The sequence below is a fragment of the Geotrypetes seraphini genome, chromosome 19 (assembly GCF_902459505.1).
Source record: "Geotrypetes seraphini chromosome 19, aGeoSer1.1, whole genome shotgun sequence".
NCBI classification, from domain to species: Eukaryota; Metazoa; Chordata; class Amphibia; order Gymnophiona; family Dermophiidae; genus Geotrypetes; species Geotrypetes seraphini.
This window is the reverse complement of record NC_047102.1, coordinates 34,528,659-34,544,894: the sequence shown is the minus strand read 5'-3', so window position 1 is coordinate 34,544,894 and position 16,236 is coordinate 34,528,659. Positions and strand designations below refer to the sequence as shown.

The following is a 16,236-nucleotide window of genomic DNA, read 5'->3' as shown; positions in this document are numbered from 1 at the left end:
AAAACTTTACACAATAAGATAAGTGCTATTTAGTAGTTCTTGATGCCATGCACAGTGTTATATTCTTGTTAAATGGAAGTTCTGCAATGATGGGGTGGTTAGGTCTTTTGGGGACTGTGGTCTCCTTTTTCCTCCATGTCTCTGAGCACAACCTATCCACATATGAAAGTATGATAAAAACTCAGTTATAAGAAAAACTTTTGAATCCATCATAGTGATTTATGTAAGCGTGTTATCTATTTATTTCCTTTAGCTTAAAACTTAGGCACCTCTAACGAAGGCCACAGTTTTAAAGGCCTACATTATAGGCACCTATGTCTTTTAGAGAATCGCGCCTAGCGGCGTCTAAATCTGGACACACTGAAAACAACCATGGCGATTATGTTGGAGAACCTTTCCGGACTAGCACAAAACGATTTCTTTTTAGATCCACAATTCATCAAGTCGCTAGAACTCAAGTACAAATCGATGGCACCTAACAACAACAAACACACCTACTTAGGAGTTAGGCACCGCCAGGCACCATGTGATAGGGGCTTATAGGGGCCTCTGTTTTGTAGAATCACGCCTAAGAAGACAGGCGCCTATTTCCCAATGAAATTTTATTTTTTTTCAATTATGAGCTTGTTAAAGCTCATTATTGAAACCAATTTACTAATTAACTCTCCCTGTTACAAAACCGCAACAGCAATTTTTAGCGCAGGCTGGCGCGTTGAATGTTCTGTGCTGCTCCCGACGCTCATAGGAACTCTATGAGTGTCGAGAGCAGCGCAGAGCATTCAGTGAACCGGCCTGCGCTGAAACCCGTTATTGTGGTTTTGTAAAAGGGGGGGTAAATTTGGCACCTCTTATAGAATTTCCCCCTGAATGTTCTGGTGCTCATTGGAATTATATGAGCGTTGGAGCAGCGTCAGAGCATTTAGCACGCTGGGCCACAATAGAAACCTCTACTGCGGCTTAGTAAAAGGGGGGTGGGGTATTTATTTTGTTTAGTGCATCACAATTTGAAATTTTATGTAAGGGTTGTTAAATTTCATCAGGTGGATGCTCTATTTTGATACTTTTTAGTTTTAGAATAAAGGATCACATGAGAATTTTGAAATAACAAGAATGCATATTTTTATTTCGGTTGATAATATTCTTATAGAAAAAAACAGTGCTCATGATTTTAGGGGAAAAAACTAAATGTTGAACATAGATTTTTGGGTAGTATTACATATATCTGGTTGATAATCACATGTGTGATTATCACAAGGCAATGTAACCCAAAGTTTGTTGCTCATGTCAAGTAGGTCCTCTGCTCATGCAGAAAAACTTTTGCTCACATCTCGTCAGTCCCTAGAGGGAACATAGACAACCCCTGCTTCTTAGAATTTACATTCTGGTCTAGATAAGGGACACAAAATCAAAGAGGGGAGGGTTTAAATTAAAACAATGAAGCTATGAAACTAAATGCAAGCCACTTACTTGTCTTTATAAATTAGTGCCTTCGCGGGAGTCCTGCTTTTAAATGACCCTCTTTATAGTTTAGCTGCTGTTCATTCAGTTGAACACTAGATGGTGGTCTGGCATTCAATTTCATTTGTCATATGGTGACTTGTACCTTTTTAGACACTATCCATAGTGCCTCGTGTACTAGTACAATATTGCGAGGGGGGTTATTTATTTAATTTCTTGTATACAGAAACTACTGTACTGGAAATCTTAAACAAGCAACAGCAGTACCACATTAAACCCCTCTCCCCTTTTACAAAACCGCAAAAGCAGTTTTTAGCACAAGCCGGCATGCTGAATGCTCTGCCATGTGTCCTCTTTTTTTTTTTTTCCAAGATGAAATCTGGTAACGCTACCAACATCGTTATTCCTGAATATTCAAAGGTGGCACCTGTGCATGCTTCAGCTTTGAATATCTGGTTATTTTGTAGCCAGTTAATATATAGCTGCTTAAGTGGCCATGGGTTACCTTTTATGCGGTCCCATTTATGTACTATACCTGACCACTTAAGCAGCCACGTGCTGACTCCGCCTCCTGCATGCCCTCAACATAGCCGGCTTTGATTTCAGTACTAACTGTGATATTCAGCAGTACTCTGCTGGTTAAGGGCTGCTGAGTATTAGCAGTTAGCCCCGACTGAGCAATTTAAGCAGCCAGCGGCCAGCTAAATTGCTTTGAATATCAGGCCCGATAAATATTAGAATACATAACCCAACCAAGATGAAAATGAAACTATAAATAGGCAGAGTCTTGCGATTAATTTGTTAAGTATGAAAGAGCAACATCAGAATTGAGAACTATTTTCAGTCACATGCAAATAAAAGCAGTCAAGTTTCAAGTTTAATTAATTTTAATATACCGACCATCAACGTGCACCTGGCTGGTTTACAATGCTAAAAATGAAAGGTTAAAATAAATTTTTGTAGGGGGTGGATGTGAACATTAAATAGACAAATTACAAATATGAACATGAGCTTGAGAGTAAAGGGAGAGGGGAAAGTAATAATTACATTATTAAAAACAAATTAATTAAAGGGAAGAGGGGGGGGGAGGATAAAACACCAGGAATGGGGATCGCTTCTTAAAAACGGTTTGTGTTTATTTTGCGGGCTGTTGGAAAGGAAATATTTAGACGCTATGATATACGTCTTGGAATAAGAACGTTTTTAGTTTAGTCTTAAATTTATTGAGTGAATATTCGAGGCAGAGTTGAGGTGGCATGGCGTTCCATACAGTTGGAGCTACAATGGGAAAGTTAATTTTTCTAGTGTAGCAGAATTCTTTGATGGAAGGTATAGGCCTTACTCCTTACCCAATGCTAGGGAGGTAAGTACAGTTTACAGGGGAAAGAGTATAAGAAATAAATGTACTGCTTAATGGAACAGCTGGTTGAAGAACCAATAAGCAGGGGATATATATTCGTGGAATGCAGATCTTGGTGCATGGGGTAATTTTCTTGGGTGTACTTGACAATTGTGATTGTAACATAATCAAAGTTGAAATAATTGATAGAAGTGAAGACACATGGGTAATTTACTGTTCTAGCATTTAATATTCAAAAGAATAGCTATGATAAAATGGTTTAAAAAATACAAGCTAAAAGGAGCAAAGATGAAGGGGGTCTGTTTGGGGCAAGTTAGAGGGGAAGAATGGGTATGGGGAAGAGTAGGGACCATACTTAGGGTCAATGGGAGCTGCCATTGGCCCCCAAACTTGCAATGAACAACTTCAGTAGAATTCTTATGTTCTTATACTCTTTCCCCTGTAAACTGTACTCAAAAGCTTCTTCCTTTTCTGTTACCGGAGGACCGAAGAAAGACGGATGTGGTCCCTCTCCACAAAAGTTGAAGTAATGTAATGTAATTTATTTCTTATATACCGCTACATCCGTTAGGTTCTAAGCGGTTTGAAGAAAATATACATTAAGATTATAAATGAGAAGTAAGAAGGTACTTACAAAATTCCCTTACTGTCCCGAAGGCTCACAATCTAACTAAAGTACCTGGAAATTAATAAAGAAGAGAAAATAAAGATGGTTGAAAAAAGAAAAATTCTATGTGAACTTATAGGATGGAAATTAAACTGACAGTGAAGAACTGTATGAAAAATACATATGGAATGCAGTTAGAGAGGGTAGGTTACAATCTATTTATGGTATTTGTTTAATTGGAAGGTGTTAAGGTGGGTAATTTGGGGGAAGGTTATCTGAAGGTAGGTGAATCTTATGGAGGTAAAAGAGGAGGGGTTAAGATATTTGGATGAATTTTTTGAAAAGCAGGGTTTTGATTTATTTTCTGAATGTTTTGAAGTTGTCTGATATTGTCATAAGATTGGGGATGGAATGGTTGATTTTTGCTGCTTGTGTTGCCAGAAGGTTGTCAAACATTTTCTTGCGTTGTGTGCCTTTGAGTGGGGGGAAGGCGAAAGGGTTCGAGGTTCTTCTGTGTCTTGAGGTCGAGATTTGGTTTAAGTAAGGAAGAATGTTAGATTCTTTATGAAGTCCAAATAGATTTTATAAACAAACTTACAAATTATCTTCTAATCTAAGCTCTAGGTCAGTGGTTCCCAACCCTATCCTGGAGGACCACCAGGCCAATTGGGTTTTCAGGCTAGCCCTAATGAATGCATATAATATAAGTGGCATGCATGCAAATCTGCTTCATGCATATTCATTAGGGCTATCCTGAAAACCCGATTGGCCTGGTGGTCCTCCAGGATAGGGTTGGGAACCACTGCTCTAGGTCACCAAATCACAGGGCAAATTAGTGTTCACTTATCCAGAGAGACTTCCTTTTTTCTAAGGATTGGGAAGGGATACAGGTTACGTTTTCATGGGTCTGGAAAATCTTTTGTTGGGGTTTCTAAGCCTCACTTCCTATTACTAGGGCCAGTTTTTCCCCCCCTTAGGCTAACTTCTAATTGAAATAGTGACCACCATAGTAAGTGCATTGGTACTGAAGCGCTAATGAGAGAAAGGGCTCAAACAGCGTTGAGACTAAGAGCCTTCGCTTAATATGACGATGCTCCTAATGAATGAAACCATGAAACCACCCCCCCCAAAAAAGAAAAAAAAAACACAACCAGGGAAACCTAGGCTTTCTGCCAAAAGTTGTGTCTGTATCATTTTAAATATTTCAGGTAGGTTATTTTAAGTTACCAGGCTAAACACTCAATCTCTTTCTCTTTTACAAAAGGGTCAATGTTCTGAATAATTTAGTCCAGTGGTTCCCAACCCTGTCCTGGAGGACCACCAGCCAGTCAGGTTTTCAGGATAGCTTTAATGAATATGCATGGAGCAGATTTGCATGTCTGTCACCTCCATTATATGCAAATCTCTCTCCATGCATATTCATTAGGGCTATCCCAAAAACCCGACTGGCTGATGGTCCTCCAGGACAGGGTTGGGAACCACTGATTTCGTCCTACCTGCCTTATAAAGACAAAACCAAAACAAAACACAAAGGTCCTAGACCAGGGGTAGGCCATTCCGGTCCTCGAGAGCCGGAGCCAGGTCAGGTTTTCAGGATCTCCACAATAAATAAGCATGAGATTGATTTGCATCTCAAGGAGGCAGTGCATGCAAATCCATCTCATTGTGGAGATCCTGAAAACCTGATCTGGCTCCGGCTCTCGAGGACTGAAATTGCCTACCTCTGTCCTAGACCAGGGCCGTAATCCAGTCCGGTGTTCAGGTTTTCCCCACTGAATATGCATGAGATCTATTAGCATCCAGTGCATGCAAATCGATCTCCTGCATATTCATTGGGGGGAAATCCTGAAAACCCGACTGGATTGCAGCCCTCTGACACCCCCGCTTTCCAAGCGCCATCCATTCCCAGACACCTCTTCCGCCAAGGCCTGCGCGCATGCGTGACGTAAGGGGCGTGGGCGTGGGCACGGCCGTGCGTGCCTCGCCCGGGACGCGGAAGTGAGTGGGGCTCTGGTCGGCGAGGAGTGCGCGCGAGAGGCAGGGAAGGGGCGGGCGCCGCGCGTGTTTACTTCCGGCCGCTCCGTCGGTCGGTTGGTTGGTCGGTCGGAGCTCGCAGCGCCAGGGGCCGCGAGGGGGACGGGGAGGGCGAGTCCCGGCCCGTTGAGGAGGCGGCGGCGGCACCGGGATGATCTAAAGAGTCCGCGCTGCACGAGACCTAGCGCGCGCGAGAGAGAGACAGGAGGCTCCGAGCCGTCCCGAGCACCGAAGCGCCATGGACTGGCTCATGGGGTGAGTGGCGGCCACGCGCGCACCTGCCCCTGGATTAGACTGGGGGGAGGGGGTGCAAGCAAGCATGCAGGATAGGATGCACGTGGAGCCACTTTGGGAAGCGCGTTTAAATTGAAAGTCTGCAAAGTTCCCAAAGTGAATGACAGAATTGCAATGCCGGATGTTGGCGCAGCAGACATCGCCTCATTAGGGTAGAGATAATAATGGAGCTTCTGCAGGGACTCTGCTTTGAGATCTGATGGACCCAGAAGATCTGGCTTTGCCCCTTTTGGAGAAGTTTGCAGGGTGCAAGAAGCTCCAAAGATGGGAGAATCCATCTTTTATATATCTGAGTACCGTTGGATCAGATGCATTCCACTTAAAGGAGCTGCTGCAAGAATTGTGTAACAGCTGAAAGTTGCAGCTAATGGAGAATGCATCTGATCCAGCTGTGCTAAGATTTGTACGCAGATCCGGTTTATACTTCCTGTAAATCTACCTCACATGTGAGGAATGTGCACAAGCTCATTAAATTGAGATGCTTGATGTTCATATCCTGTAGGAACAGTTGGCACTTGCACTGATGGCTCTTGATGGTGCTAGGTAGATTCTAAAGTGATTAAACAGTTAATGCAGTTTTGTTTTTGTTGTCCTCTTCTACCACCAAACAATTTACAATATAACCTTACTCTTTAAGTGAGATGTTTTGTTTTGTTTTGAGTCACAATGCAAGAAGAGGGTGGGGAAATAAATAATCGTTGATCAAAGTTATGTGGACTTTGAAAGAAATGTTCAAGATGACCATCTAATAGCACCATGTTGTAAGATGTTTCGTTTGGGATTTGCAGAGATGCTAAAATACCGAAAATGAGTATAGTTTTATCATTTAGAAGGGTGCTTCTTTCGCAAATGTTGTTTCTTTAATGCCTTTAAAACAATTACTCTGATCAGGGGTGGAGTCTCTACATCTAGCATGTATTACTTTATATGCATTTTTGAATGTATTATTTATTTATATTCAGTATGTATTTGCTTATGTTTATTTTGCCATTATAAACTGAATCCGGTAGTTCTCCGCACAATTGTCTTAGTGGCATTGTCGGTGGGTCTTTGTCTCGTGCGTGATTGACTCATCACCATTTTGCCAGCCTTGTGAGCAGGTGCATTGTCTTGCAAAGAGAGAACTCCTTTCCGCAAGTTCCCTCTCCTTTTTTCTTTCAATTCCTTCTTTAATCTGCACAGCAAGTTACAGTAGTATTCTGCATTAACTGTTTAGCCCCTTGGAAGATAGTCATTATAACACCTTCCTGATCCCAAAACACTGTGGCCTTGACCTTCTCTGCTTAATCTTTTGGGTCTTCAGTTTCCTTGGCCTTGGAGAACCTAGGTGCCGCCATTGCATGGACTGGTATTTTTAATCTCAGGATCCTAGTGGTATAACCATGTCTCATCAACAGTAACTAGTCGTTCCCAAAAATTGGTACCAGCTTGCTGAAAATGTTTCAAAATTAGCTTGGAAGTGTCCACTTGATGTTGTTTCTTGTCAGCTTTAAAACATTTGGGCACCCACTTGGCTCACAGCTTCTGCTTGGATTATACACGTTCCCTGGGTATCTATAGTGTCTTGACAGTTATTTTAGCTTATATTTGCCAATCTGCCAAAATCAGGTCATGAACATAGTCAACAATTTCAGGAGTTGACACCGTTTGAGGCCTCCCAGACCTTGCTGTGTCTTTGGTCATGAAATCTTCACCCTGAAAGTTTGCACATCACTTCTTCACTGTTGAGTATAATGGGCATTTGTCACTCAGTGTTTATATCATACGTTCATGGATTTCCGTTGAAGTTTTCTTCTGCAGGAATAGGAACTTCACGATGGCTCAGAGCTCCACACTTGAAAATTCCACACTTTTTGTTGGCATGGTTCAGTCAATGATATGAAACAATGTCAAAACATAGCATTACAATTCTGCAACTTGGCACTGTGCAAAATAACAATCTTCATCTAAACATCTTCTTTATACACCATCCCTGAAAATTATCGGCACACGTCGGGCCACTTCGTTGGCAATTACGACCCCCACAGTATGGAATTCCCTACCACTTCATATCAGGGCAGAAAAAAACCATGATAAATTAAAGGGAAATTTTAAAGTGCTATCTCTTCCGAGATGCATATAACTGTTGAAGTTTTAAGTTTTATTTTGATTTGATAAATCGCTTATTCCAATTTACTAAGCGAGTTACAATAAAATATGTTTAAACATGTTAGTTAAAATTTTAAAACAAAATAATGGGTTAGACTGACAAACTTACAGACCAATTGATACACAAGGAACGGAGGAATAAAGTTACAAATCAGTGCTTTAAAATAGAAAGAGCCACAGATGGGAAACACTTAGGGAGGGAATAGTATAAGCCTGGAGGATAACTATTTTACACTTAAAGATTAAAAGCATCTTTAAAGAGAACACTTTTTAAATTATTTTTAAAACGGCTATGATCATTTTCCTGTCTTAAATATTGAGGCTGAGTGTTCCATAGTTGCGGGCCCATCACTGAAAACATATCGTGACGTCTGGTACTGATAACTTTCAAGGAAGGGACTATTATGAGCTTTTGGTTTGTGGATTGGAGGGAGCGTAGTGTATTATAAGGAATAAGAAATCTGTTAATAAATTGTGCTTCATTAGTGGACAGAGTTTTAAATGCTAAGAGTAATATTTTAAAGGTAATTTAAAGGTATTTAATATTCTGTATCCCCTAGCTTCCCTATTTGTTGTTTACCCTTCTTGTTCTCTTTGCTTTTAAATTGTAGTTCTCCCCACTTTCCTATTGTTTCACATTTGTGATGTATTACTTACTTGTTCATTGTTTTCCCCGTTTTAATACAAATTGTAAAACGCTTAGAAATCTTGATTTGGGTTTATATAAACATTTTGAATAAACTTGAATCTTTTCAGCTACAGTGGCCAAATAACCCTAAGAGTTTAGAAAGTTGATTGGGCTGAGAACTTTTTAGCAGCCCCTCTTATGAAGAAGTTTGCCTTCTTGCTTGCTACAGCAAAATGTCTTGGCCTTGATAGGACTCTGGTTTCTCAGAGATGACCCACGCTAAACTTGGTGCAAGCATAAAAGGCATATTTAAAAGATGACAATGAATGTAATTGTGTGTTTAGCATCAGTTTTATTTGTAGTGCTTTAACTATGGACCTTATTTACAAAGCCACGCTAGCCCATAGAGATTTAAAGGGCTTTAGGGCTGTTGCCCCGCTGCTTTGTAAAACAGGCCCCTACGTTTGATGTCTCATGAAATACTGTATCTCTCCTAAATTAGGAAACTTTCAGGAAATCTGAGAATTCAAGTTTGTAGCTGTGGAAGAATTCGTGAGAATTTCATGGTAGTTTCTTATTCAGTGCACAAGGGTAATCTGCTCTCATTGATAACAAAAAAGGCATTTCAGATTTTATGCAGCCTACTTCACCTTTTAGATGTTTCCTTTTATGGAAAAGTTAGTGCTTACGTTTCAGCTAGCTTCTCTTTATGTTGTATGTAATGCATAGATGAAAACAATCTATTTTTAAATGTCTCACTCAACCCCCTCCCCCCCAAGAGAAAAAAATGTACATCATCTGCATAAAGTTCATATTCAACATTCAATTTTGTAAATATTTCACCTGTAGAAGCCATGTATTCAAGAAAAAGAAGGGCTGACAATGCAGATCCTTGAGGAACTCCTCATTTAACATATACGCTTTCTGATACTTCCCCATTACCTACCACTTTTAAGGATCTACCCCTTAGGTAAGATCAAACTATTCCATAATCTTTCCATTTACTCCTAACCTTTGCAAATCAGAGTCTAAAGCTCCTGGAACATCCAAAGACACCAAACAAAACACTTGTTTCTTATTCATTCCTTTCCATATCTGATCAGTTGTTGATATCAATGAAGTTTCAACTCCATACGCTGCTCTAAAACCATATTGAAAGGGATCCACAATGGTGGAATAACGGTGGTTAAGCGTTCACCTCATTGGCAGAAAACCTCCTTGATATCAAACAAGCACCGTACTGTTATGCTGTACTTGTAGAAGATATTAAACTTATCTTCTGTTGATCGGTACACCAACGGTGGCCAGCGTTTCACAAATCTGCTGCCTCAGGGTGTAACGTATCGGATCAAACTTTAAATGGGACGCTAAACGCATCTCCTACATCCATAGCGTCCCTTTTAAAGTTTGATCGGATGCGTTACATCCTGAGGCAGCAGATTTGTGAAACGCTGGTGTACCGATCAACAGAAGATAAGTTGATAAATATTTTCATCTATCTTTTAATATCTTCTACAACTAAAGCATAACACAGTAAGGTATAGGTGGAATAGAAGTCCCTAATGTAATGTAATGTTATTCCATTATTGTGGTGGTGGAAGGCCCTTGTCTGAGGCTTTTTCCTCCATTTTATCTAGCCTGAACTGTGTTATTAATACATCATTTGACATAATGTGCCTTGTTAATATTGTTGACTTTTCACAATATCTGAGTCTTTTGGCTATTTATTTATTTAAAAACAGAGAAGGCTGTATTATATCATAAAATAATCTTAAATGATAGCCATGTTGTAACTGTCCGCCTTAATGTGGCTGACCACGTAAACTTTTCTAAAAAAAATAAATAAATAAAAAAATTTGTGGCAGAGAAATGTATACAGTAACTTTGGCCACTTTAATTACTAAATAGGTATTCATTTAAAGCTGTGTGTGAATTCTGAGCAGTTGCACTTACATAGATAGATAAGGAGGCAATTCTATACAGGGCACTTATAAGTTAGGTGCTATGTTCTTGTTGCATATGTATTTTCCTTTGATTTTTAATGTAATTTTCTTTAAGTAGTGTTCATTATGGATTGCCTCATTTTCTTAGCAAGTATATTACTAGTAACTGGTCTAAAATTCTGTTTAAAAAAAAGTACAAATGCAGCAGAAATAGAGAGGCTTGACCCAGGGCACAAGGCAGGGAGAGAGAGAGAGAGATGGTAGACAGTGGGAAAGAATTGTTGGATATGGCAGTAGAAGGAAAGGTCCAAAGATGGATGGTGAGCATAGAGAAAGAAGAAAATGTCAAATGGGCAGAAGACCCCTGGCGAGAGAGTTAACAGAAGACAAACAGAAACCAGAGTGACCAACATGATTTGAATAATAAAGTGACCAGACAACAAAAGGTAGAAAAAAATTAATTTTATTTTCTATTTTGTGATTACAGTGTCTGATTTGAAATGTGGGTCATTCCATGTCAAATGGACCAATACTGAAAACCGTCCATGCTCGACTCCAAGATGAAACAGGATAGCTACTGTAGCAAAAAAAATGCTCTTTCAAATGATATTTAAAAAAAAAACCACAAAAAATCCTACACATTAGAGATATTTGAATCTGAAAAACAGTGAAAATTTGCATAAATGCTTAAAGCCATATTTTTGGATGGTCATATCTTCAGCTTCACTTGATTGTAAAAGCTCATATTGCAAATCTTGGAAGTATCTCATGGTACATGTTTGCTGATAAAGTTGTCCCCTCAGCTGACTTACCTACCAGCAGCAGTATGGAGCCAAACTGTGCCAAATATTTTTTCATTTGTGAATTTTTTGCCTACTTTGCTGACCTGTAGAAATGGAAGCACGTTCGCAAAATATTTCAAACTTGGCACAGAAACATGCCCCAAGGTGTTGTACCAAACTGTAAAATTTCAGCCTCCTAGGTAGTTTCCTTCTGCCGCAGTACTTAAGCAAAGTTAGGTCACACGAAGCATGGGAGTGGATCGATTGCTTTTGTTCAACCACCCCTAGCTCCTGACCAAATTGAGATAGATCCCAAAAATTTTGCAGAGTTTCATTTGAGATCCTAGACAACACCCCTGTAAAATTTGGTTGGATTTACATTATATTACATTGATGTCTTCTATCCTGCCAATACCTTTTAGTTCTAGGTGGTTTACACTTTACAACAAGAAATTAGCCTGGTCATTCCCAGGGAGATTACAAGGTTGATAGCTATAGCATGCATCGGGATCTGGGAAGGGTCGATACAGTTTGGTTAGATCATTTGACAAATTTCTTGACTAGTATGGTTTTCAGTTCTTTCCTGAATGTTTTGTAGTTGGGCGTCGTGGTAAGCAGATTTGGAACACACTTCCACTATACTTACGGGAAGTGACAAATCTTGAAAAATTTAAGGGAAATTTAAAAACCTTCCTTTTTAAGGATTGTTACGCCCTCGACATCCCTATTCCCACTGATTCCAAAGGAAGAACATACCTATTCCCCCTAATGTTCTATCCATTATTCTTCTATCCTATTCTCAATTGTAGTTCAGCCCTCCCTTCCATTTGTTCCTGTATGTTGTGCTATGGTCTTGTGTCTTCATTTTATTCCTCAAAATTTTATTTTTTTAAAACCTTTTATATTGTAACTTTGTATACCGCTTAGACAGCTATTATATATCCAATTTTAACAAACTTGGAACTTGGATCTCTCCTGCCATGATCGTTGGGGGGAGTTTGCGGTGGGTGTTGGCAGGAGGGACTGGGCATCGTTCGGGGAGGGGGGATTCTGGCAGGAAGGATTGGGCATCTCTCCTGCGGGTGAAGTATGGGGGGGATGGGCGGCTGCTAAACTTATCGTGGCAGTGAGATCCCATGCCGCGATAAGCTCAGTGGCTGCGTCTTGCTTACAATGTAGGCCAGAATTTTGCTGGCCTACATTGCAGACGTCTACCGCGGGCTTAGGGAGGTGCGTAGGGCCGCCTAGGCCCACCTAAGGCTACTTCTGGGCCTTAGGCTGGTGCCTCCTGAGAAGAAGCATGTCCCAGAATATTTGGGGTGGAAAAGGGGAGTATAAGTGCATCATCTCCTATCCACCGCCCTCCCCAAGAGTGGCAGATGAATGAACTGGCGTAATAATAGTAATATCGAACCCATTAAACCAAGATGCATATCATTGATGCCTGACAATGATACTGCTTAGGTTCTATTTGCTGGAGCTCTAGGTTTCTGGCCAAGAAATATCTACAGAAAAGGACCATTTAAATTAAATGATTAATTTATAGAGCGTGAATGGTTGGGCAGACTGGATGGGCCATTTGGGTCTCTATCTGCCATCATTTACCATGTTACCTTGTTTTGAGTGACTGTTGAAAAGGCGTGAGCTAAATATTACACAAACATACACACTGCTGCCATACAATATCCCAAAAAGCAGGAATTGACAGGCTCTTCGCTGACTAAAGCAGACTTTTGCACTGGCCATGTTCAATCTGGAAAAAAAAGGAGGAACTATGAGTTAAAAGAAGCAGAATTAAGTTCTGTACATCAGGCTCTGTTCAAGGCAGGGGATTCATTGCCACATCGAATACAAGCAAGGATGCCCAAGCTTTTGCGCCCAAGTAGCATATTTTCTTGCATGGAATGCATACGTTTTTACGTACCGCGTCTATCCCCTGCACACTATATGAGTGGGTGTCCTTTCACATATGTATGAACCAAAGAACAAATTGATATCAAGTCAGATTAATTAAGCAGCCCTCAATTACCCAAGGCACTACTGAAATGATTTTTCATGCCCTTACTGGGGTGGTAAATTCATCATTGGTCTTGGTAAAGTGACATGTGCTCAAATATTTTTTATAATCTTAATTTGATACCATTTAATAAATATAAAGTGCATTTAGTGCTTAAAGTGCTAAAGAAAGGAAGGGACTTATCTTTTGTGCCCGACGGCTGCTCAACTGTTTCACACTCGGTTTCGTCAGGGGCTATGCCTCCTTTTTGTATATGCACTAAAAACTGAAAGAAACAAAACTTGATCATTATTTCTAAAATGTGAAAATCCTAGCAAAATCGGTTAATATTTTATTAGATGTGTTACACAAATTACTTAATTGGCAATGATTAAAAAATTCCTAAATTCCAACACTCTATTGCATATGTTGTATTATTGATATGTAAATTACTAATTCATGATAATTGAAAAATCTAACACTCTGTTGATTAATTGAACATATAACTTGCAAAAAATTAAAGATCTTATTGATTAATGAATTGATTAATTGATTGGAAAGCTCAGAATATTGATATTTCAAAATAGTATTTATGTTTAAAAGAGAATCACACCGATGTCGATATTCAACAGTATCTACTAATGCTCATTTCATAGGTTGATTCCCCCAAAAAAGTTTTATATACATTTAAATTATCTTTTGATATAAATTGATTTATTGCATATAAATATTAATTGATGATAACTATTCTACCAATGTAATGTCTAATTAAACATATAAATAGAAACCTAATTTAAGAATTATGTTTACCAGTTGAATATGTAACTTATGAAAAATTAATTGAACAGCTCAGTTTATTAATGACACAAATTGATATACTCAAGAAGAGATTGCAACAATATTATAAATCAACTGTAATGTTCTTTAAAGTGTGTATGTTAAAAATATATTTAAACAGTAAATTGCTAAAACAGTTTTTCTGCCCACATACATGAAAAATGCTTACGATTGGAAAGTTTCTGACTCAAAAAACTTTAATTGATACATCATAAAACTACAAAACTTTAACACTTTGAAAGAGATAATAATTTCATAAGCTACGATATATGGAAATTGATGGAGAATATAATTCATCATAAAACTACAAAACTTTAACACTTTGAAAGAGATAATAATTTCAAAAGCTACGATGTAAGGAAATTGATGGAGAATATAATTCATCATAAAACTACAAAACTTTAACACTTTGAAAGAGAGAATAATTTCAAAAGCTACGATGTAAGGAAATTGATGGAGAATATAATTCATCATAAAACTACAAAACTTTAACACTTTGAAAGAGATAATAATTTCAAAAGCTACGATGTAAGGAAATTGATGGAGAATATAATTCTCCATCAATTTCCATATATCGTAGCTTATGAAATTATTATCTCTTTCAAAGTGTTAAAGTTTTGTAGTTTTATGATGAATTATATTCTCCATCAATTTCCATATATCGTAGCTTATGAAATTATTATCTCTTTCAAAGTGTTAAAGTTTTGTAGTTTTATGATGAATTATATTCTCCATCAATTTCCATATATCGTAGCTTATGAAATTATTATCTCTTTCAAAGTGTTAAAGTTTTGTAGTTTTATGATGAATTATATTCTCCATCAATTTCCATATATCGTAGCTTATGAAATTATTATCTCTTTCAAAGTGTTAAAGTTTTGTAGTTTTATGATGTATCAATTAAAGTTTTTTGAGTCAGAAACTTTCCAATCGTAAGCATTTTTCATGTATGTGGGCAGAAAAACTGTTTTAGCAATTTACTGTTTAAATATATTTTTAACATACACACTTTAAAGAACATTACAGTTGATTTATAATATTGTTGCAATCTCTTCTTGAGTATATCAATTTGTGTCATTAATAAACTGAGCTGTTCAATTAATTTTTCATAAGTTACATATTCAACTGGTAAACATAATTCTTAAATTAGGTTTCTATTTATATGTTTAATTAGACATTACATTGGTAGAATAGTTATCATCAATTAATATTTATATGCAATAAATCAATTTATATCAAAAGATAATTTAAATGTATATAAAACTTTTTGGGGGGAATCAACCTATGAAATGAGCATTAGTAGATACTGTTGAATATCGACATCGGTGTGATTCTCTTTTAAACATAAATACTATTTTGAAATATCAATATTCTGAGCTTTCCAATCAATTAATCAATTCATTAATCAATAAGATCTTTAATTTTTTGCAAGTTATATGTTCAATTAATCAACAGAGTGTTAGATTTTTCAATTATCATGAATTAGTAATTTACATATCAATAATACAACATATGCAATAGAGTGTTGGAATTTAGGAATTTTTTAATCATTGCCAATTAAGTAATTTGTGTAACACATCTAATAAAATATTAACCGATTTTGCTAGGATTTTCACATTTTAGAAATAATGATCAAGTTTTGTTTCTTTCAGTTTTTAGTGCATATACAAAAAGGAGGCATAGCCCCTGACGAAACCGAGTGTGAAACAGTTGAGCAGCCGTCGGGCACAAAAGATAAGTCCCTTCCTTTCTTTAGCACTTTAAGCACTAAATGCACTTTATATTTATTAAATGGTATCAAATTAAGATTATAAAAAATATTTGAGCACATGTCACTTTACCAAGACCAATGATGAATTTACCACCCCAGTAAGGGCAAGAAAAATCATTTCAGTAGTGCCTTGGGTAATTGAGGGCTGCTTAATTAATCTGACTTGATATCAATTTGTTCTTTGGTTCATACAATTGTTATTTGAACAAATTGTTGTTTTCTTCTATTTAAGTTGGTGTATTTTCACATAGCCAATTTGCCCATGATTACATGTGTACAAATATGGGATACCCCTCGGGATGTTGGACAGCATACGAAGCCAGCTTCAAGCATGAAAGATAGAGTCTGAATTTTCTAAGTCACAGTACCTGGCAATGC

At 38.0% G+C, this 16,236-nt stretch overlaps 1 protein-coding gene across 1 annotated transcript in view; it reads left to right on the top strand.

Moving 5' to 3' along the window:
* The first annotated feature begins 5,459 nt into the window (after nt 1-5,459).
* The window catches only part of MOB2 (MOB kinase activator 2), a 105,315-nt gene continuing 94,538 nt past the window's right edge, over nt 5,460-16,236 (top strand). Inside the window, exon 1 of the mRNA XM_033928043.1 lies at nt 5,460-5,714. Within this exon, the coding sequence (XP_033783934.1) occupies nt 5,698-5,714 (17 nt within the window). The 5' untranslated portion in view covers nt 5,460-5,697. The remainder of the gene's footprint in view (nt 5,715-16,236) is intronic.